Source organism: Psammomys obesus, unplaced genomic scaffold (genome assembly GCF_907164565.1).
Source record: "Psammomys obesus unplaced genomic scaffold, mPsaObe1.curated_primary_1811, whole genome shotgun sequence".
NCBI classification, from domain to species: Eukaryota; Metazoa; Chordata; class Mammalia; order Rodentia; family Muridae; genus Psammomys; species Psammomys obesus.
This window is the reverse complement of record NW_026592890.1, coordinates 2,179,984-2,203,178: the sequence shown is the minus strand read 5'-3', so window position 1 is coordinate 2,203,178 and position 23,195 is coordinate 2,179,984. Positions and strand designations below refer to the sequence as shown.

The 23,195-nt window shown below is 38.8% G+C and overlaps 1 protein-coding gene across 2 annotated transcripts; it reads right to left on the bottom strand.

Annotated features, from left to right (window-relative positions):
• Positions 1-11,950: 11,950 nt before the first annotated feature.
• Positions 11,951-20,038, bottom strand: Vip (vasoactive intestinal peptide). Of its 2 annotated transcripts, none has more exons than XM_055616055.1 (7): positions 19,901-20,038; positions 18,590-18,706; positions 16,737-16,859; positions 15,756-15,860; positions 15,284-15,415; positions 14,397-14,478; positions 11,951-12,724 (listed from the first exon to the last, which is right to left on the bottom strand). In XM_055616055.1, the coding sequence occupies exons 2-6, from the start codon at positions 18,694-18,696 to the stop codon at positions 14,433-14,435; spliced, it is 513 nt and encodes a 170-aa protein (XP_055472030.1). In that variant the 5' UTR covers positions 18,697-18,706; positions 19,901-20,038; the 3' UTR covers positions 11,951-12,724; positions 14,397-14,432. The 2 variants fall into 2 exon arrangements, with proteins under 2 accessions (XP_055472030.1, XP_055472031.1); XM_055616056.1 differs by having other exon boundaries at positions 18,590-18,703.
• Between the last annotated feature and the right edge of the window lie 3,157 nt (positions 20,039-23,195).

The window sequence follows — 23,195 nt, the reverse complement described above, 5'->3', positions numbered from 1 at the left end:
CTTTCTGAATGAGGATTGATATCTTACCCAGGGTCCTCCTTCTTGCTTAGCTTCTTTAGGTGTACAGATTTTAGTATTTTTATCCTGTATTATATATCTACTATCCACTTTTAAGTGAGTATATACCCTATGTCTTTCTGCCTCTGGGATACCTCACTCAGGACGGTCTTTTTCTAGTTCCCACCATTTGCCTGCAATTTTCATGATTTTTAATTGCTGAGTAGTATTCCATTGTGTAAATGTACCACAATTTCTCTATACATTCCTCCGTTGAGGGACATCTGGGTTGTTTCCAGATTCTGGCTATTACAAATAAAGCTGCTATGAACATGGTCCTTGTTGTATACTTGAGCATATTTTGGATATATGCCTAGGAGTGGTATAGCTGGATCTTGAGTTAGCACTGTTCCTAATTTATGAGAAAGCACTAGCTGGATATCCACATGTAGAAAAATGCAAATAGATCCAAATTTATCATCCGGCACAAAACTAAACTCCAAGTGGATCAAAGACTTTAACATAAAACTAGATATACTAAATCTGTTAGAAGAAATAGTGGGAAGAACCTTGAACTCATTGGCACAGGAGACAGCTTCCTGAACAGAATACCAACAGCACAGGCTCTAAAATCAACAATCAATAAATGGTACCTCATGAAACTGAAAAGTTAATGTAAAGCAAAGGACACCGTCATCAAAACAAAACGACTGCCTACAGACTAGGAAAGGATCTTCACCAACCCTATATCTGAGAGAGGGATAATATCCAGAATATAAAAAGAACTAAAGAAGTTAAAAAGCAACAAATTAAGTAATCCAATTGAAAAATGGGTTACAGATATAAACAGAGGTTTCTCTCTAGAGGAATATAGAATGCCAGAGAAACACAGAAATGCTCAACATCCTTAGTCATCAGGGAAATGCAAATCAAAAAGACCTTGAGATTTTACCATACACCCATTAGAATGGCTAAAATAAAAAACTCAAGTGACAACACATGCTGGAGAGGATGTGGAGAAAGGGGAACCCTCCTCCACTGCTGGTGGGAATGTAAACTTGTACCAGCCTCACCTTTCCTCTTAAAGCAGAGATCTAAGGCTCAAAATCTGATCAGATAGCGTGGTAAGCCATACCTCATCCTGTGGTCCATACATAGATTCCTAAAATATCTTCCTGAAGCTATAGGAGTATAATTTCCCCCAATTCTGTACATTCAAAGAATAGAGTTGACCATTGTCCAACAGCGTGCATTACTAATAAGTCATAGTTTTGATGACATGGCTGTTTAGAAAGGATAACAAATATAAACCCATCTTCTAAAATTACCTTTGTTGGTGTTTTTTATTGCTATTCTTTTTTCTAATAGAGTTTTCTATAACAATAGCTAGAATGATAACACAAAAGCATTCATAGTGACCTTGAACTAAACTGACCATATTATCCATGGAAATCTTGATGAAACTGCCACAAATCTATGAGGATCATTTTTCCAATTATGGGTAACGATATGAATAAGTGCAACCTTACAGTCCTGTGTGATCAGAATCATTGGGGTGTGATTCTACGGTTTTTAAAGTCTTTGATAGCAAATTTTTGTTTGTTACAACTTTCCAAAACCCTGTGGTCTTTCCAGCTCAGCCAGGGTTTGTGGTTTTATATTTCTGTTTTTATTGAAACAGGGTCTCATAGACTAGGCTAGCCCAGGAACTTACTAGGAGCCTAGCCTATTCTAGATTTTCTAATGTCCATTTCCCAAGCTCTGGTGTTACAGGTGTGGACCACTGTGTCCAGATTGCTGTGTGGCTTTCACTGTGACTTTTCCCACATACCGATGAGAAGTTGTTTCTGATTTGTACACGTGGGTAAGGCTAGGTAGGGTGGTCAAGCTCTCGGAGTTTTTCATTTCCCAGAACAGGAAGGCTGTCAGCCATTCAACAGCTCCTCCTTCCCATTTCTCCAAGCCCTGAACAAACACTATTCCTGTGGTGTGTGTGTGTGTGTGTGTGTGTGTGTGTGTGTGTGTGTGTGTGTGTGTGTACTACATTAGGGAATCTCCCACTAGCTGAATACTACAGCAATTTGTTTTGTATTCTTTTCACTTCTGACAGCTTATATCACATAATCTCCTCCAGGTTCATGTTAAAATTCCCTTATTTGTAATGGTAAATGATGATCCATTGCCTATGTATGATTATCTACCTACCCTTCCATCCATGGACATCGTGGTTGCTTCCATGGCAGCGTTTGTTATGGATGCCCTGGCCTTTACTTCCTCGGTTATCTTTGGATGGGGAAGAACCCTGCTGTGAGCACCTGTGTACAAATACATCCTCTAATATAAAATGTATGTCATCATTGATGCTCAATCAGATTTTTCCTGATTCTTCAGGAAAATGATATGTTTCTTAATAAAACTGAAGTGATATTTTGAGTATTAAGAAAAGACAGCGTTTGTAGTAATGGGAGTGATTAAAACAACTTAGTATAATCGTGTTCTTATTATTGTCCACAGCTGTGCTTCAGTGTCTTCTGTCAGACTGAAATTCAGCAGCATTAGTTCTGTGTCTGAGAGACCCCCGAGACCGTAATCTATATTTTAAACTCTCACACTTGTACGCAATGCAAGCATTACCTTTCCGCCTCCATCCCAGGTCACCAGCCCCTTCTTCCTAGTCAGTCCCCTCTGCTGCTCCTGTCTCTCCTCTTCTTTCAGTTTTGCTTTTGTTTTTAGGCTCTGTGCAGGAAGCCCCAGCTCCGTGTGTTCACGAGGCAACGGCCATGCTATGTCCAGAGAGGGCAGCCTGCCACACTTCACCTGACGTGGACAGCAGTGAGAGCAATAGACTTCCCAGGTAGCAAAGTTAACTGTGGAATTGGACTAGTGAACTTGGAATATGGGAGTCTTTATATATTATATTACTAGTGAAAATAATAAAACCCCATTCAAACACATTTAAACACATTTTTAAAATATTGATACCCTAATTACCATATATTTTTTTCTATGCAATGTATTTAAATTTTGTTTCTGGTAATATTTTTTTTAATCAAAATGAGCTAGTTCAAACAAGATGTTCAACCCCTGTTGAACTGTGGCAGCTCAGTCTCCAAGTGGGTTCCCTAGTAAGGGGAAGAGGGGCTGTCTCTGACATGAACTCAGTGGCAGGCTCTTTGATTACCTCCCCCTGAGGGGGCAGCCTTACCAGGCCACAGAGGAAGACTATGAAAGACAGTCCTGGTGAGACCTGGGGTCAAATGGAAGGGGAGGAGGACCTATCAGTGGACTGGGGGAGGGGCATGGGAAAGAACACTAAAGGAGGGTTGGGAGGGGCTGAGGGAGTGGGATACAGCTGGGATACAAAGTGAATAAATTGTAATAAATTAAAAAAATATATTATAAAAAAAAAACCAAGATGATCAGGATGGACTAGCAAGTCATTCAAATTTCAGAACAATTCTTTGTTCTCTGAGCCACAGTGAGAATTTGTGATAGAATTTTCTCTTTATTGAGCTGAATAATAAAACTGACATGCAAACTCATGATAATTCTTTTGCCTAAATCCTGTTCTGCTATTTCACGAATATCCAGCATGTTAAGTGAGATGTGGCTGAAGCACTATGAGAACTTTGAACGTGGACTGGAGCCTCTTCACTATGAGAAAGTAAAGGCCAAGTCAATATTCCCTCCTGTTTATTGAATCTGGAACCAGAAAGAGCTATTTCTGGCCCTGAGTTGATCTGTGGGTTGGGTAGCAACATCTATGCAGGTGGGCCCTGAACAGAAGTGAACTATTGACAAAGATTTAGGCTCTGGAGACTCCCCAGCCCTCTTTAGAGCACAGCGGGAGAGCTGGCCTGGGAACCAGCAGAAAGGTCACTTTGCTGAGAGACCAAAAGCAAACCTTGCCTGCTACAGCTCCTGGGCCTCGGCGGGCCCTGGGGAAGAGGCCTTGGTGCAAACAAGAGTGTTTGATTCCTGGCAAAGTTAAGCTTGCTTCTCAGCAAGCCTGGGTCTGTAGATGTAAACACGTTAGTTCTAACCACTCACGTCTGTGTTCCCAAACATGCTATTCTGATACATTCCCGGCAGTGAGACTGACAGTCCCATCAGGCCTTGATCTAGAAAGTCTACATTCTGTGCTGAATGAACTCACAACCTAAGGAAGGCAGCAGAAAAGACGGCAAGGAGATTGTACCGGCCCTTCATTGTATGTCTGCGTGTGCGCTTAGGTTGCTCTGGTTTCCTGTTCCCAGTGGATTCAAGACTCGGGTTTGTAGTTCTAAGTGATGGCTGTTCTTGTCTTAATTATGGTCAGAGGATGCATTTGAAGCTTAAAAATTTGTTCCTGTGTCCCAGGGACAACTCACAATAACATCAGAAGTTGTAGGAAAGGTCTCTGAGCATTCACCGTTATTCTGTAAGGCAAAGTCAATAACAAGGGATACTGCTTCCCAGCAAGGGAAAACCAATACATACTATTTTGTAGTCATTTGCCTTTGAAATAGTATTTTACTCCTTATAATATAGACTGCACAAATGTACCATTTACAGATACACAGTGATTATTGACAATCATCTCCGAGTTCATTTATACTAATGTATAGGGACTTGGATTCCTATCTGGATATTATCCATTGAGGAGCGAAATATTTTATTTAGCCCCAATGCTGTTACTACAGTGAACTGAAGGGAGTACAAAATGTGCACAATAATTTTGCTTTGTTTCATTGCAGCTTTTGTTATCAGTAGTCATTGCTTCCAAGGAAACTTGAGTTTACCTTTTCACCCACATAACTTAATGAACCAATGCCATCTACAAAATAATGCTTTGGTTAAAAATTAGTCACATTATAAAATTCTCACGTTTTTCTAGTTACTAACAATTTAACAGTTTTGTCCCAATTTATAAAATAATATTCAACTATTGAAAGATTCTCACTTTTATTTCAGTTTTATGTAACATTTAAAAATGTGATTATTAATTTGGGCAAGGTGGTGCACACCTTAACCTCAGCGCTCAGGAGGCAGCGGAAAGAGAATTATGAGTGCAAAGCCATCCTGGAATGCCAACTGACATTCTGTCTCAAACGTATGTATAAGTGTGTGTATGTGTGTGTGTGTGTGTGTGTGTGTGTGTTTTACAGTGGCTTCTGCATATAGCTAATCATTTGTCTCAAATATTACTTACAAATACCCTCGTTTTTAAGTATATTCTTAGGCCAGAGCCCCTCTCAGACCTGAGATCAGAAAGTGGGAATGATCCCCCATTCTATTCCATTTATCTTAAGCCTTAACCTTTCTTAGCCTCGTTACCTATGCATAATTTCATATTTATGCGAGGTTGTAAGTCTTACCTGCCCACACACTCTCTCTTTCTGTCTGACTCTCCCTCCCTTAGTCTCCTTGCTTCTCTTTACATGCTTGTTATGACTAATCTCCATTCCATTCATCTCTAGCCACACTTACATGGGTATGATTAGAATTCCTTTATAGGTATAAATACAGTGACAGGAGAGAGATTTTTGAGGTAAAAAGAAAACAAGAACATGACAATTATTTTGTTGGCAGTCAATTAAAAACGTACACCTAAGAGAAACTTCCCCTTCAGAGTCTTATTTTTAGCAAACACTTAAATACAACATAAATGGGTAAATGCATCTCTAGCATCTTATGCTGAATAAAGAGAAAAATCTAAGAGACAAGAAATCTGAGCGGTTTCTACGTGTCTTCTGCCACTTCAGCAGATTGGGCTGACTTACAGGTAGGTGTATCTCAGAGCAAGGAACTCGGATGAATGAACCTATAAACCTGCAGAGAGGAAAAAAGCGAAGGCAAAAGAAGCAACATTATGAAACCAGGGCAAGTGTCCAAGGAAGAGAAGCAGAAAGAACACAATTGTGTGGGAAAATGAGAGAAGCTAACTTATGAAAAGAGATGCGTCTTGCAGGGGACTTGCAATTACACAGGTGAGAGGGACTGAAGAAATGTCCTCCTAAAAATTGGGAAGAAAAAGCTGGTAGCAGAAGGCAGATGCCTCTAATCTAGCCTCTTTCTGCTTTCAAAAAAAAAATGCAAATGCTCCTGGTGAGCCAGACAGGCTACTTTTGAGTTAGCTGCACAAGTTACCGAATACACAAGAGGCAAAAAAGCAACCGAGTATGCTTTCCTCTAATATGTAGATGTACTGAAACGTGCAGTTCCGAAGTTCTTAGTAATTCTGGGTATGATTCCGCTACTCTTAGGCTCCATCTCTGATCTAGTCTACAAGGCAGAAATTCTATTTCCATGTTCAGAGAGAGTGTGTGTTATATTAACATTAATGTAGCTTGTAACAGTGTTTTTGGTAATATAATGTATATTATATTATAGCAAAAAATTAATAGCAGGAAAAATAGAACCTTGTTAACTAGAATGGATCAATTCACTTTAATTATTATAGAACTACTTAAAAGCTAAATACTTGAAATATGCCTCCTTAAGATTAACAAATATAAACACAGTCAAGGAAGCTAGAAGTATTTAAGGAGTCAGTTTACCACACTATTAACTAGGGATCAAGAAAACCAGTTCCCTTCACCAAAGCATGTTTGACACTGACACATGCAACAAACTGATTACAGCACAGCCACTGTCGTCAAATGTGTGCATTAATTCATGAAGAAGGAATGTAGCCAGGCCTCGTAGAACTACAACCCAGAAGAAGTGAAAATTACTTTCATGTTACTTATTTTCTCTTTTTCTTTGCTCCATCATCTTTTTTTCTAAAACTTCCATTTGCCAGACATGAGATTTCTATTCGTTTTCTACAACCAGTGTTTTAACTTCTGATTCATGCCCAGGGTTTTAGGCCATTTGCTTGATTTTTGACAGAACCTCTTATTAAATTTTACTTATTTATTGACTCTATTTTGTGTGGGGGCTGGGGTTGAAGCAGGATCTTGCATACTGTTCAGCCATTGAGCTGTAGCTTCAGCTTTACGAGTTTTTCTTTATCTCAGGTTGTTTGTAAAGTCTGGTAACCTGCTCTTTTTCTCTGCATATGATTTCTGCTCTGCACTTACACTGTTTTCCTAATTATCGCTGAGATTTTGTCTTTTGCACCCTGGCATCCCTTTTTCATCTATATTCATAAAAAAAAAAAAAACAAAACAGAAACAAAAAACTTTGATCTTCCTTTCATCGGTGTCTCCTCGTATACTTGCAAATCCTTGGCTGTTTTGCCCCATTTCACCATCTACAATGGCACCTTCCACCTCTAACTTAGGTCTGTTTAATAAATAATCAAGACAGGAGAGAAAAGCAATGGGCAACTAGGAGCTGGGTTGGAATTTCATTTTCCCCTACTTGCTTTATATTACAGTGTTTTTCTTTCTTTCTTTTTGTTTCTATTAGTTCTTAATGTAAGCAGGTGAAAATGGGTTTCACTTGGCGTTTCCATACACTCTTAGGTTCTGTTGAGCCTCCACGTGCTCTCCCCACTCCCTCCTGCTTTCCTTCCTCTCAGTCACCTTCAGCCTTCATGATATGTACTCCGTGACCCTTCTTCCCTGTCCTTAACTTCTCCTTTCCCACTATCATAACTTCTTCTATAGTTTCATGGTGTATACATGCACGCACGCCCTCCCCCACATACTTAAATCCATAATGCATACATGAGAGAAAATGTGTATATTTATCTTTCTAAGTTGGCTTGCTTAATTAAACATAATAATCTCTTGTTTAGTCCATTTTTCTTGCCTATGTTACTGTTTCATTTTTCTTCGCAGCTGAACAAAATCTCATTACATATAGATGACACGTTTTTGTGACTTATATGTTGGTGGACATCTAGGCCAATTCCCTTTTTTAGCTATTGTGCATAGTAAAGCAATAAGCACAGACGTGAAAATATTTCTGTAGTAGGGTGAAGAGAGAGTCCTTTGTGTACCTGGGCCATATGGTAATTCTATTTTAGTTGTTGTTTTCTTCTTAAATAAACTTCCATAATGATTGCTGTATTGCCTGTACTAGTTTATACTCTCATAAGCAGTAAGAGTTTCTATGTCTTTATATTAGCAGTAACACTTGTCACCTGTTTTTTAGATTTATTTAATGTAAACGAGTGTTCTATCTACATGTACACCTGCCCGCCAGAAGAGGGCATCAGATCCCAGTGTAGATGGTTGTGAACCACCATGTGGTTGCTGGGAATTGAACTCAGGACCTCTGGAAGGGCAGACAGTGCTCTAAACTGCCGAGCCATCTCTCCAGCCCCATTGTAACCCTTTTATATGTCAGCCATTCTGCTGGCGATGAAGTGGCACCTCCAAGCACTTTTCATTTTCATTCCCATAAAAGCTAAGGATGTTGGCTTTTTCACGAATTTATTGGTCATCTGTCCTTCTTCTGAGAACCATCTTTTCAGTTTACTGGCCTAGTTATTAAATGGAATCCTTGGCTTACAGTTTTTGGTATTAAGTTTCTGTAGGTTTTCATCTATTCTAGATATTATGTTCTTCTGTTTGAATGATAGCAAGTACAGATTTTCTCCCATCCTGTAGGATACCCCAATACATGGACTAATGAACTGAACAGTCATCCAGCTTGTTAACTTGATTCCTAGTTTCTTTAGGACTTGTATCATGAGGGTGTATTAAACTATATCAGGTGGGTTTCATTTGGCGTTTCCATACACTCTTTCCATTCACCCACTGTCGGTCATGTGGTTTCTGTCCTTAGTTCCCTTTATATGGCATATTCCCCTTAGCAATAACCAACCCTGGGATGAAATAACTCAAGCATCTTTTAGATTAGATGCTAACCTCCCCCAAATTTCAATAAGCTCATGTTCATTTAGACAACTGAAGAAATGTCAGAAGAAATATACTAATGTTGTAACATTTCATTTTTCTGTAGAATTCTACCATGGCACCAAGGACTATTTAATTTTGGTAGAATTTTCTTTCCTAATGCAGTGGACACTAACTAGACTCAAGTTTTTGGTGACCTGAGAATGATGGTTGTACTAATTCTGCTGTTGCAGAAACAAGCTATCACAGAGCAGGGAGATGAAAACAACAGATGCTTGTTATTGTACAGCTCTGGAGAGAAGAAATCGGAGTATTGGTGTCACGTGCCTAGTACCAAGACACCAGTAGGGCTGTGACCCTCCTAGAGGACCTTGGGAAGAATATTTTCCTTGCTTTCTTCAGCTTCCTGAAGAATCTATGTAGCCTGATTGTCAGTATATGTCAAACATTCATGTTCCAGCAGTCTCTGCTGTATCACAGTTCCTTCTCTGACTACTGCTTTTCTCGACTTTCATTCTGATCTGAAAGCATTCACATCTTGCACCATGTAAAAGCAACACATCCATTCACAGGTTCTAGGCATTAAGGCATGGCCATTTTCAGGGATCATTATTTTAGCTAACACAACAGCATAACGAATCTAGTTTCGGCATAGAAAGTTCTAATGTATCTGCTGATACTGCAGTATGCTGTCACAGTTTTAACTCATTTTCAAAGTGTTTTGTGACCACATCTGTGCAGTCCCACCTCATCATCTCTTTAGCTATAGCTCATATTTGGTTTCCACTTCTCACTGCTCTGGACATACAACCTCTTGGGCTATTGAGCCTATTTCTTTTGTTTAATTAAATTTTTATTTTTTATATTAGTCAGTTTATTCACTTTGTATCCCAGCTGTAGCCCCCTCTCCCTCATTCCCTTCCAATCCCACCCACCCTCTCTCATCTTCTCCCTGCCTGTCTCTAAGTCCACTGATGGGGGAGGTCCTCCTCCCCTTCCATCTGACCCTAGCTTATCAGGTCTCATCAGGACTGGCTGCATTGTCTTCCTCTGTGGCTTAGCAAAGCTGCTCCTCCCTCGGGAGTGGGGGGGGGGGTGTCAAAGAGCCAGCTGTTGAGTTCAAGTCAGAGACAGTCCCTGTTCCCATAATTAGTGAACCCACTTAGATGCTGAGCTGCAATGGGCCACATATGGGCAGGAGTTCTAGGTTATATCCATGCATGGTCCTTGGTTGGAGAAACAGTCTCAGAAAAGACCCCTGTGCCCAGATACATTTGGTCCTTGTGGAAATCCTGTCCTCTCCAAGTCATACTAACTCCCCCTTCTTTCATATGATTCCCTGCACTCTGCCCAAGGTTTGGTTATGTGTCTCAGCATCTGCTTTGATACACTACTAGGTAGAGTCTTTCAGAGGCCCTCTGTGGTAGGCTCCTGTCCTGTTACTTGTGTTCTCCTACTTCCAATGTCCATCCCATTTGTCTTTCTAAGTGAGGATTGATCATCTTATCCTGGGTCCTCTTTCTTGTTTATCTTGTTTATCTTGTGTATAGATTTTAGTATGTTTATCCTATCTTATATGTCTAGTATCCACTTATAAATGAGTATACTATGTGTGACTTTTTCCTTCTAGGATATCTCACTCAGGATGATCTTTTCTAGATACCACCATTTGCCTGCAAAGTTCATGATTTCTTTGTTTTTAATTGCTGAGTAGTATTCCATTGTGTAAATGTACCACAATTTCTGTATCAATTTCTCCGTTGTGGGACATCTGGGTTGTTTCCAGCTTCTGGCTATTACAAATAAAGCTGCTACAAACATGGTTGAGCAAATTTCCTTGTTGTGTACTTGAGCATCTTTTGAATATATGCCTAGGAGTGGTATAGCTGGATCTTGAGGAAGCACTATTCCTAATTTTCTGAGGAAGCCCTAGATTGATTTCCAAAGTGGTTGTGCAAGTTTACATTCCCATCAGCAATGGAGGAGGGTTCCCCTTTCTCCACAACCTCTCCTGCATGTGTTGTCATCTGAATTTTTGATCTTAGCCATTCTGATGTGTGTAAGGTGAAATCTCAGAGTCGTTTTGATTTGCATCTCTCTGATGGCTAGGGACATTGTCAAGCCTATTTCTTACTGTTCTTTTTGCTCAGAACCTTTTTCCAGTGTGTACATAGGAAATCATAGGTATTCAAGCAATACACCACGAACAAGTGAGAAATAAATTATAAAGATTCATATGAGTAAGAGAGAATTAAAGCTCTTTAGCTTTACTTTCAAATTAAATCCCAGCTGATCCTTACAAGGTCCTTGTATCCAGATAACATGCTTTAGTTTTCTGTTTTCATCCTGAGCTTCCTCTTACTAAGAATAATAAGAAAGTTGTGGGATCAGAAAGAGTGCATACAATTCCTTTTCGTTTGTGTGAACTATTTCATCATCACTGAGAATGCTGGATCGGGCCCTTCCTTGTAAATAATGAGAATGAACTAAGAGTATTTTCCTGTGTTTTTCCCGTGTACTGCTTCATTCATGGTTAGAGTTTGATTCTCGTGTTCTCTGTTATTCTTCACGACTTCTAGGGCAAGAAGAAGTTAAGAGTTTAAAATGAATACATTATTCATCTGTTACTTCATTATTTTGTATTAGTAGACCCCAGGTTTATGTATAGCCACGTTTTCCAGCCCTCCCACCAAATGACTGAGGCCTTAAGACAAATGTCCATGTGGAAGGAATGATGGTGTAAAAAATGAGCCTGAAGGGAACGCTCATGCCTGGCACAGATACAAGGCTTCTCATTCAGTTGCCTGAAATCTAGACACACTGGCCAGAATCCTAGCTGTGATTCCGGATCATGAAACAAAGGGTTAGACCCTGTGAGATAAAGGGTAAGCTGGGGCGTGGTTGGGGTCTTCAGATAGAGCTCTGTGGAGATGAACCAGCACAGACCTTTGCATCTTGCCTCTGACATTATGTAAGAGAGAACCACCCCCTACTTAAAGAGCTGTTCACTTAGGACTCACAAATGCAACCCCACTCATGCATCACACAAAACCAGCTCTGAACCCGCAGGTGTAGAAGTAAGAGGAGGTATACTGAGCCCTTCAAAGGACCAGAGCAAGAAAACACATTTGCAATGATAACCAAATATCTTTATTCCTGCCTTTAATTTCATACATCACATTGGAAAAATAGTTGTGTCTAGAAATGTAGTTTCAGCAAAGGAAGCCAACAAGACAACATATTATTGGAGTGATTGTGGAAAATTATTTATTACTGGAAATCAAATACTCCATTCAGTTTCTAGTTTACACACCCATAACACAAGCAGAAAGGGGAAGCTTCAGGTCTGAAGTTGGGTTTTTTTTAACAGAAGCATCTCTGAAGAAGCCTTTGGGGATTGCAAATCCTCATCAGAGAGATGAATCCACGAGAGATGGTGTTCCTATCACTGGAAAAACACAATTCTGAAAATCGTACTGACAAGTCTATTTTTTAAATCCTCTTTGTTGTTTCCCTTCGATGTTTTATTTAACACAGCAGCCTCTCTGTTTAACATTCAGACTTAGTCACACTGATTATCTGTTCTGCTTTTTTGAATGCTTAACTACGTGCTATAAATAAACATATCAATTTTCCTCTATTGCTACCCTTGCAGAAAGCTTCAGATAGTTAGAATTAACCTAGTGTCTACTTATCATTAAATATATTTTTCTTTGAAAGAATATATAACATATGAAATTACAAGCCTTTCATGAGTTAAAGATGAATTTTAGAGTGCTCAAATAATATTTACAATGTAAACATCACAGTTATTACATAAAGGAAATCACAATATTCACAACACATTTTATTTGGTTTGGCTATGGAAGTTGTTTTCTTGAATTAGATATGTAGAACTCATAATGTAATCACTTGGTTGTTTTCCTTCAAGAATTCTGGGAAAAAAGGGAAAGAATTAGTGCTTTACACATAAACAATTATTAAAACATATTAGTTATTACTAAACATAAACAATTATTAAATCATATCACATAATTATTGTATCATATTAGTTCCATTCACTAATTTGGCAAGCATCAATTTTTCCTTGTCCTTTGTCAACAGTTTCTGATGAGATTGTGTCTGGCTGAGTCAAGAGAGGACTTTCTAGAACACTGACCGTGGGAAAGGAACTAGAGGGTGAAGGGGCTCTCTTCCTAACAATGAAGCATTTGTACTTTTCACAAGTGGACTGCCCGCAGGAGGGCCTGTAGAACTTGCCCACAGCCACCTTTCTGTAGTAACAATGGACTCTTGTAAATGATCTTACACTCTATTAAGGAACCCATCTTTATACTTTGGTGTCTGCCATGTTCTTTATCTGACAGAGAAATAGTTACCCACACAGCTATTGCTTTTGGTGTTGGGCATGGAACCCAAGGCTTTTTTCAGGCCAGGCAAGTACTCTACTACTAAGTGAGACCCTCAACCTAGCTTTTATCCTTGAGCTAAGGAATGTCTACACATGACAATATTGTTATGGCAAGCTCCTGATCCCATGCTTCCTTCATAGATAAGGAGATAGTTAATTTAACTGATGAAACAAAATACCCATGTAGGTGAGTTCTAAAAACTTGTTTGCTCCTGAAAGCTCTCTTAAAACCTTAGATGGCCACACTGGAAACTAAAGTGAGGCTGGGTTGCCATCAGCCCCCACAAAGGGCAGCCATTTTTCTGTTCTTAGCCAAGGCTGGAATTCTGCCTATTTTCAGATTTTAGAAACCAAGTTCTCTGTGTCCAGCCACTCCCATCCACTTTATGTGTTTTCTTGGTTACTTACATGCTAAACAGAACTGTTTGTAACAGCAACCAGCTGGCATATAGAGCTGTAACCCTCTTCTCCACAGCCCCTTAGAGAAAAGTGCACTAACTTTTGACACAGCGATATACACTTTGTCCCTTGCCAAGTATTGTGAGTAGGCTCAGATGAAATATGAAATTGTTAATGCTTACATAGCTCTTGACAGAATACATGCATTTATATAAAAGCATTTGTGAAAAACAACCTGTTTCTTTTCACAAAATAAAAAAAAACATATTTTTTTATTAAAAATATTCCACAGAGAATGCTGCTGTGCCTCTACTCACTTCACAGGTCAAATTATGATTTTTGTTCTATGAAGATTGTTACGTTTAAAGGAATATAATTAACCCAGACTGCCTTGACATCAGTATACTATGATTCTGTGATATTTCTCCATACTTAACTGAATATCAAACAGGCATTCTTTGGAGCAAATCTTAAATTAATAAAATCAGCCTGATTTGCGTCTCAGAACTAAGACATTTTTTCCCTCAGGAGTGTGACTCAGGAGCCTCTGTGTTTGAATTTCACATGTTGGAGAAAGGTGACTGGACAAGACAGACTCTGTGCAGTGAGCAGTGCCCTGTCATGGCAAGAACAATGCATGATCACCCTAAGGTGCTCACTGGGGTGAGGCATGCCTCAGGCAGAGGAGTTGTGTGGACTAGCTCATCTCTGGGCAGAAGGAGTTTTAGCCCTAAGAGGTTTTCCCCCCACTGGCTCTTTCCTCCTGGTAGCCATGAAGGATACATAGACACACTCACCTCTGATCTTCAGCTCTGCTCGGAGGAGCCTGTTCATTATTTCTCTAGCTCGTCAAGGAAATCTGGAGAGTCTCCCTCGCTGCTACAGACCAGAAGGAAAATGCACATGTTAAAATTCTCAGCTGAGGAGAGCTCCAAAGAAACAAGTACAGCACTATGACTAGGTGATTATTTTTGCTCTGCAAGACATACTGGGGGTGAACAATAACCTCTGCAGCTAGTGATTGCCCATGAGTTGTTCCGAGACTACAGTGTCTAAAATCAGCTTTATGGAATTATCATTTAGTGGGTGAGGAGAGTCCTCTTGTCTGGTTTTGCCCTAACGGAATTAGGCTTAACCCTCACCACGCAGGCAAATCAACCAGGGTGAAGAGAGAGCCCTGGATTCCCCAGCACTGTTCCCAATGTTTGCATCCGAAACAGACGCATGCTTATAGGACTGGAACACACAGCTGCATCATGGGTAAATGTGATAAAGCAGGGTTGCTGGATAGAAAAAGTGTAGGGTTCCCATGCATGGCAAAATTGCTTGTTGCACTTCACATGTTTTAAAAGTGAACACTTGATTAATCCACTCCTTGATTCAAAATATCCATCATTTTAAACCCTGTTGATAATAAAATCAAAGGAAGGAACCTTTAAAAAGTAGGAGTGTCCAGGTCAACATCCCCAGAAATGCTGTTTCCTAATGGCTTTGGGCTAACATTCCTGTATCAGCATTTTAAAAGTTTGCCAGGGAAGCCTGACTTCAGTCAACCTTGAGAGTGAGTGGAAGTTTACATAAAGCAGACAAACACCACACAAAGTGATGCAGAAATAGAGGGGTCTCCAGAGATAGCTCAAAACTTGAAGGCCATTGATACATTCTCATGTATCCTTCCCCTTACCTCCTCTTTCCATTCAGAATGGAGTTCAAGTACTTCTTCACGGCCATTTGCTTCCTAAGGCGGGTGTAGTTATCGGTGAAGACTGCGTCAGAGTGCCGTTTGATTGGCACGGGGTCTTCTGAGATGTTACTGCTGAGGAAAGTGAGGAAAAAGTAAAAGTAAAGATGCCAGCAAGAAGTAGTAGCTGCTCTGCTGCTCTGTATCCTTCTGCCGAGTTTAGCTAAGTTCAACGTAGATGTTTGCTACTTACTTACGGGAAAACAGAATTCAGAGTCAATAAATATCTAAAGCTCTATTTCACCCAGGGTGGGCCTGTTGTATTTTATGCAATAATGTGCATTATTTTCTCTAAATAAATTGAATATTATCAAAGAGTTGTGAGCCCTGAGCAAGGAAAATGACATTCTTGAAAGAAAACTAAAATTTGGAGATGAAGTGTTTTTTTAACTTTTTTTTTTTTTTTACTCTTTACCTGATTCGTTTGCCAATGAGTGACTCAAGGTATTTTTTGGCAGAAATCTGACCCAGAAGTTTACTGTAGTCGCTGGTGAAAACTCCGTCAGCATGCCTGGCATTTCTACAGCAAGAAAACAAGCACAATGATTGCTTGGTAAAGTTTCCTCTCAACGTTATCCCAGCTTTTTAAAAAAAGAAATCTGCAAGCTGCTACATAGCTGCTTACTAAAACTTTATCCAAAAAAGCCCCCTAACACCATAGTAAAAGGAAATTCTTAGTCATTTGGAGCAAAGTATAAGCTCTATGTCTATCAACACCTGGGAAAAAATGGGCTATTTTAGATATGTACTTCATTTTTGTTTCCTGGTTTTTTAAATAAATATTGTCCTAAAGTTCATGTATAGTTTCTATATGTTTATATAGTTTTTTATGCTACTTTAAGTAAAAATACATATTCAAAAAATGTGCTAATTTGGTCAAACTCACCATTATTCTGTATCTTTTGTTATTCTTTCTATTAAAACAATGTGCAACAAAATGTCTTGCAATAGAGAAGACCTTACGTCCACTTAGTGAGCTTTGTAGGTGCACAGGTAACGTGTCTATACTTGGTCTTCAGCGTGACATCTTTGGTCTGTACTGAAATGCTGCTCCAGACAAGCAGTTTCATGAGTGGCCAGCACTGTTGGGTACCTTGACTCTTATCAGGAAGTATCTTTCCTTTGTATCTCTTCCCTCAAGGAAAGCTAACAGCTATAGTTTGGTCTGGATTTGTGGAATCTGAGCCACTGGAATGATGCTCAAAGGATGTAGGTAAATAATGTATTGACCCTTTTGTGTTACGACCTTTCCACATGAATGTCGGGAGCAGTTGCTAGAGCTGACGTCAACCAGGCTGAGAAGTGTCAGGGAAAGCTCTCCTTTTGTTAGATAAAACTAGAATATTTAGTCTTTTCAGATATGTTTCCTAAATAAGATAAACAAAGGTGAACTTACCTGGACACATCATAGTAGGGTGTGTCATTTTCTGCTAAGGCATTCTGCAAAATGTCAGTGTCTGCTTTTAATGATACTTGGTCAGGGTCACCTGCTCCTTCAAACTGCACCCTGTCATCCAACCTATTAAGGTAAAAAAACACTAGGAATGCAATGCAGTCCTTTCCTAGAAAGTGGTATTTATGATCCTGCATCTATTTGAGACAGCATAACAAAATACTGGAACAGGTCATCCATTTGCAAGATAAAAGTAGGATAATTTGACTCCATTGCTTCCATGTTTAATGTGGATATAAGCAGTAATTTTGTGTGAGCTCACAAAATGATGTCATTCAACTTCCATAAGCTTTTCAAACCAAACATAATTTCTGTTTAATTCAATTCCAGCAAAGCTATGAGCAAAGCACATTACATCAGTGTACCTCACTGTGTCCATTTGTGAAGTGTTATTAAGTGGTAGAAAGATTTACATAAGACATAACTGTACAAAAACAAACATTCGATATGCAACCTGATACTTATTCATAAACGTCGTGATATTTAGCATCAATTGCCCAAATACAAGGCAGAATCAGGGTACAAGCTGCTCTTCTTTTTCTAGTTCCTTAGTGTTTATCACAAAGCTTTACACCAGCGTGATATAGTTGTCTTTACTGATCAGACCAAAAGATCTCCACATTTCTGAAAGTCTGTTTCAATATAGCAAATTTAAGGAGCTGCTAGCTCCTCATGTTGTATGTGTTAGCACATTCTGATTAGAAATGTTTTATGCTGTACTGCAAAATAAGAATTTCACTTATGACACATGGACTATAACCTACTGTAGATGCATGTGCATTTTAAATACCAGAACGTGTGTGTGTGTGTTCAGCAGTGGGGTAAACCTCCAAAGAGTTTCAGCTGTAGGGCACTTTTATATTTCTGGGTGAAGATATAGCAGATGGTAAAAAGTAGTCATCCATGGGCATGAAGGTGAGCAGTCAGTGTGAATTTCAATATTCCTATGAGTTGTTCGTCTACTGAGATACAGGCTTTGGTTCTAGTTGTCAAAGCATGCTATACAAAGCAGCCTGTTATACAGTTTCACAGAGAACATTGATAGCTGAGAGATTACTCACTTCACTGAGCATAAGGAAGGGCAAATAACTAAAGAAATAACAATTTGCCATAGAGAATAGTGACCACGTAGACTAGAAAGGTCAAGTATGAACTGACTGGTAACATGAGTCTCCTTCGCTTTAGGTTGAGTTGAGTTAGGGTATGGATGATGAATGGGAAGCATGAGCTTCAGCATATCACACAGGAAAACTAAGAATGTTTGGTTCAAACAGAACATTCTATGAGAACTGTGTCTTGGCACATGTGCTTCCTCATGGTCTCCAATAATGGCAGGGTGATTCTTCCTAGACGGATTACTGTTTGACAAAATGTCATGTGTGCAGATCTGCCCAGCAAGCTTCTAATCTTACAATAATTTTATTAAGTATAAATTTAAATGAAGTTGGCAAGTAAACAACTAGTTTTCTACCAGAAACAAAACCTGATCCAAGATGAAATTACATAGGAATTTGTTATTTTTATTAATGCTGGTTTGGAAATGGGATCCAGCTGGTGTGCAAAACTGACCACTAATGTCTTTCATGTACGAGAGATGGATTCTGGGGCTCAGACCAAGCTTTTTTATTTTGGTTGGAAATGAATGTGCTCGACACTATGATCAAAGTATTGAAGTAAGTCATATGTAATTTAAAATACAGCACTCTCCAGAATAGCATGTGGGAAATCTTACTTAGACACAGAGGGGATGCTTGCCTATCTGAATTGCGAGTTCATGTTCGCAGAATAGAACCTACCTGACTGCAGAAGGTGCTCCAAAGAGAGGCCAGGCCAGTGAGTGGGAGAACAGCACACTGAAGAGTGCCAGGAGGGCCAGGAACTGAGGCTTGCTTCTGGCTTCCATCTCAGTGCTTCTGAAAAGAGAGATAATGATGGCTCTTCTAGCCACCCGTGGCCACAATCTGGGGCCCAGAAATACTTCCAATGGCTCTTGTAGTGTTGAGAAAAGGTCATTTCATCTTCAGGAAAGAGTTGAACTCATCGGCATAAACTTACTTTTTAAAGTAAACATTCCCCCCTCTCCCCGGATTAAGGTGTTAGAATAAGAGCTAAGTTTTCTTTTGCCTCTTCCTCTGCAGGCATTCAGTTGACGTTAGCATCTAACTGGAGGCCACACTTCTGTTGCAGTGGAGACAACTTGCCCCAGACTCAGTGTTTTGAAAACAGAGTTATAGCATCCAAGCTTGGCATCTTTTCTGTTGAAGGGAAACAGCCTCAAGGAATTTGTTGGGTTTCCTACTTTAAACTTTAATGTCTGAATTCTATAAAACTGGAGTGTTACCCACTTAATGATTCTTATAGTAATCTTATTCTCAAGTCTGCATGTTCATGTGTACACATCGGTACAAAGTATAAAAATGGATCATTAAGGCACAATCTTATTTTTCCTGTCTTCTTTATAGATACCACTGAGAACGTATTTCCTTAAGCCAAAGGCCAAGAAAATTAATTCAAGGATAAAAGTTAATGCCTACAGAGTCCCTTGGCATTGGTATAAGTTTTTTTTTCCAGAAAAATTAATATATATGTGTGTATCTGTAGAGCCCATGTATGTGGCACTGGATGCATCACACATTTTATTTCTAAACACTTTCCAGCTAATGTTCAGGTATTCAAGGATTCTCTTGTTAACTATAAGAGTGACAGCATTTAAAACTTAAATGATGAAGGTGAGTCCTTTTTAGATATAATCAATATGAGAAACAGAAAGAAAAGCACTTTACACACAAGTTAAAAACCTCAAAAACAAATACCCCAAGCTGAACCCTTTTCTCAAAACTCCACACACAAGCAAACTCATCCTACTTCATTTTTATAAGGCAAAGTTTAATGAATAGCTAAAGCTGAGACTCTTCTAAGCAGATGGGTTCATAAGAGAAAAAGTAAAGCATTTCTATCTTTATGGAGTGGCTTGTCGTTATTATTTTATTCGGCTATTGAATAAGATGAACACTGCAAAACTGTTTTTTACAGAGAGAAAATTTCAAAAACTCTTACACAGAATTCCAAAGAGGAGAGGAAACGAAGAAGGGAAAGATTTCACTCACCCTTGGCTATCTCCTTCTGGCAGGGCTGTCCTTGGGGCTTTGTGGGAGCTGTCCAGGGTGCTGAAGTCCGGCAAGGGCGAGAGCTCCACCAGGCAGCCTCTGGTCCTCGGGAAGGGGTGGCTGTTGTCAGCTAGTGCTCTGCCCTCCAACCTGACCAGCATTTCAAAGTCCCTCATTTTATAGGGCTTGTGCTTAGGGCTGAGCAATCAGAAGGCTGCCCGAAAGACGTCACAATGGTGATCCCATGGGATGAACAGGTCTTGAAGTTCTTATTAAATTGTCAGCATGCCTGATTTATATGCATTTATAGCAAACAAGTTCAAGACAGAGGAAATGTACTTTTTTTTTTTAAACAAAAAGTACTGAGCTGGATGTGCAATGCTTTAATCTTTACTTAGTTGTAATGAATTAGAGGTTGATCATAATGTTATAGCCAGAGCCCCAGGGATTCCTTTGGAAAAAAGGACATCCTGCAGGGAAAATGCAAAACACTGTGTTTGTTATGCTTACAGTATAATTCCTCTTTTTCACAAAGCGTTAATTAATACTTTTAAAACTTTACACTGTTTATGTAGATACAAATTAAAGTTTTCTTGAAACCTATCCCATTTTTAAAAGCAACCACAAATGATTTTTCCTCTTGTTATTACATTTCTTTTATGCTGAGGCTAGTTCTCAGGGGAGAGGTTCATCGAGTTTCCAGGAGGCTACAGTATGCACACTGAACACTGTTGTTTAAGCAATGGCGTTATCATTCTTCCACACTTCATTTAAAATACTGTAATTCCCACTGCTTTTCTTCACATATTATATCAAGTGTTCCAAAAATAAATAGTGATCAGACTGTATACTCCAGGGGTTAAATTTCTCTTTCTCTTCAAAGGTATTATCTTCATTTTATGTCTTTGTATAACGTTGAATCACTTTGTTTCCTATGCTGCCCTCAAAACTCACCCTACTTCAGAATTTGAACATCCCTGACTCATAAAGGTGATTTCAAAGGATGAGTTAGAAAACCTTTGAGGAGTATTGTGATGATTGCTTAATTTCTCTTTGTTGGTTTTACAGCCAAAGTAGCCTGACATACATTTAATTGGGACTTAGCGTGAAAATGCAGCTATCCTAAGACTGTCACAGAAAACAGACAATGTCACTTCATTTAAAAGTTGTGGGGTGTGCATTCTATTATATTCCTTTTGTGTTTTTCTTGGGAAAATATAGTTCTCAATCCCCTCTACTTTCCTCTACTCCAAGATTTTAGTATCTCCTTGTTGTGCCCAAGGCAGACTGATGCAGTGAGTTATCTTGCTAGGCTTAATCATATTGTCTAATCTAGTTACAAGAAAAATTAAATGAATTAAACTTCAAAATGTCTGGAATTTTGTTTTCCAGTTGACAGCTCTGACTTAAGCCAGAGTTCCTGTGGCTTAATTCCAGGAAATCTTTTTTTTTTTTAAATCAATTGTTACAAACTAGAAGTTAAAATGGTTTTCATATATATATTTTTTTATTCTGAGTGCCTTGTCACCAAATCCTCAGTGAAACAATTTCATTTAAAAGCTGCACAGGCAAAATAGATTAAGGATCACAGAGGAATCGATCCTGAATGAGAAGCAGAAAAATGACATTAAGGTTTCTCATCCTTTGCTCTAAACAAGTGCTCAGAATCATGATGAGTAACCATGATATATTTTTACAATAATAAAAACTTTTTCCCATCATCACAATAAAAATAATAAAGGGAATTTAATTTTCTTACCTATGGAGGAAAATAGACTAAATAAAAAAATAGTTCTTGCTATGAATTTAAACAGGACATAAAATTATTTCAAATAGAATAACAGCACCATCTGCAGTTCAAAGTCTTAACTAACAGATTTTTTAAAAAAAATAAAAAAAAACACTTTGCTAAAAGTGTTTATCAGCTGAAAGAGTTCTCAAAAAAAAAAAAATCATAAGCCCTCCTGTATACCAAAGACAAAGGGACTGAGAAAGAAATTAGGAAAACGCCACTAATAACATAAAGTACCTTGGTGTGACTCTAACCAAGCAAGTAAAAGCCCTGTTCGAAAAAAAAAAACAAAAACAAAAACTCAAGTCTCTGAAGAAAGAAAAAAGAAGATATCAGAAGATGGAAAGCTCTCCCGTGCAAATGTATCAATATGATTAACATAGTGAAAATGCCCATACTGCCAAAAGCAATCTACAGGTTCAATGCAATTACCATCAAAATACTAACACAATTCGTTACAGAACTTGAAAGAAAAATTCTCAACTTCTTATGGAAAAACGAAAAAAAAAAAAAAAAAAAAAAAAACAACCCAGAATTGCCGAAACGATCCTTACAACAACCGGTCATTTGGAGGTATCTCCATCCCTGATCTGAAGCTGTACTACAGAGCAATAGTAATAAAAATTGCATGGTATTGGCATAGAAACAGAATGGTGGATCAATGGAACTGAACAGAAGATCTAGAAATAAACCCACACACTTACAGATTCTTGATTTTTGACAAAGAAGCCAAAACCATACAATGGAAAAAAGACAACATCTTCAACAAATGGTGTTGGATGTCTACATGCAGAAAAATGAAAATAGATCCATACATATCACCCTGCACAAAATTAAAGTCCAAGTGGATCAAAGACCTCAACATAAAACCAGACACACTAAATCGGTGAGAAGAAAAAAATCGAAGAGAGCCTAGAACTCATTGGTACAGGAGACAACTTCGGGAACAGAACACCAACAGCACAGGCTCTAAGAGCAACAATCAATAAATTGGACCTCATGAAATGGCAACGCTTCTGTAAAGCAAAGGACACTGTCATCAGAACAAAACAATAGCCTACAGTCTGGGAAAGTATCGTCACCAACCGTATATTTGAGAGAGGGCTAATATCCAGAATATAAAAATAACTAAAGAAGTTAAAAAGCAACAAATCAAGTACTCCAATTAAAAATGGGGTATAGAGCTAAACAGAAAATCCTCTATGGAAGAATACAGAATGGCAGAGAAACACTTAAAGAAATGCTCAATGTCTTTAGTCAACAGGGAAATGCAAGGCAAAATGACCCTTAGATTTCGCCTTACACCCATCAGAGTGGCTAAGATCAAATACTCAAGTGACAATACATGCTGGAGAGGATGTAGAGAAAGGGGAACACTCCTCCATTGCTGGTGGGAATGTAAACTTGTACAACCACTTTGGAAATCAATCTAGTGCTTTCTCAGAAAATTAGGAATAGTTTAATCCAGCCTATATCACTCCTAGGCAAATATCCAAAATATGC

What these genes read in the sequence shown, in the direction of transcription:
- Vip (XM_055616055.1), bottom strand. Translation starts at nt 18,696, where the DNA reads ATGGAAGCCAGAAGCAAGCCTCAGTTCCTGGCCCTCCTGGCACTCTTC. An exon ending in CCCTACTATGATGTGTCCAG is followed by an intron (nt 15,861 to 16,736) that starts GTAAGTTCACCT and finishes TTCTTGCTGTAG; the next exon opens with AAATGCCAGGCATGCTGACG. An exon ending in ATTCTGAATGGAAAGAGGAG is followed by an intron (nt 14,479 to 15,283) that starts GTAAGGGGAAGG and finishes TCTGGTCTGTAG; the next exon opens with CAGCGAGGGAGACTCTCCAG.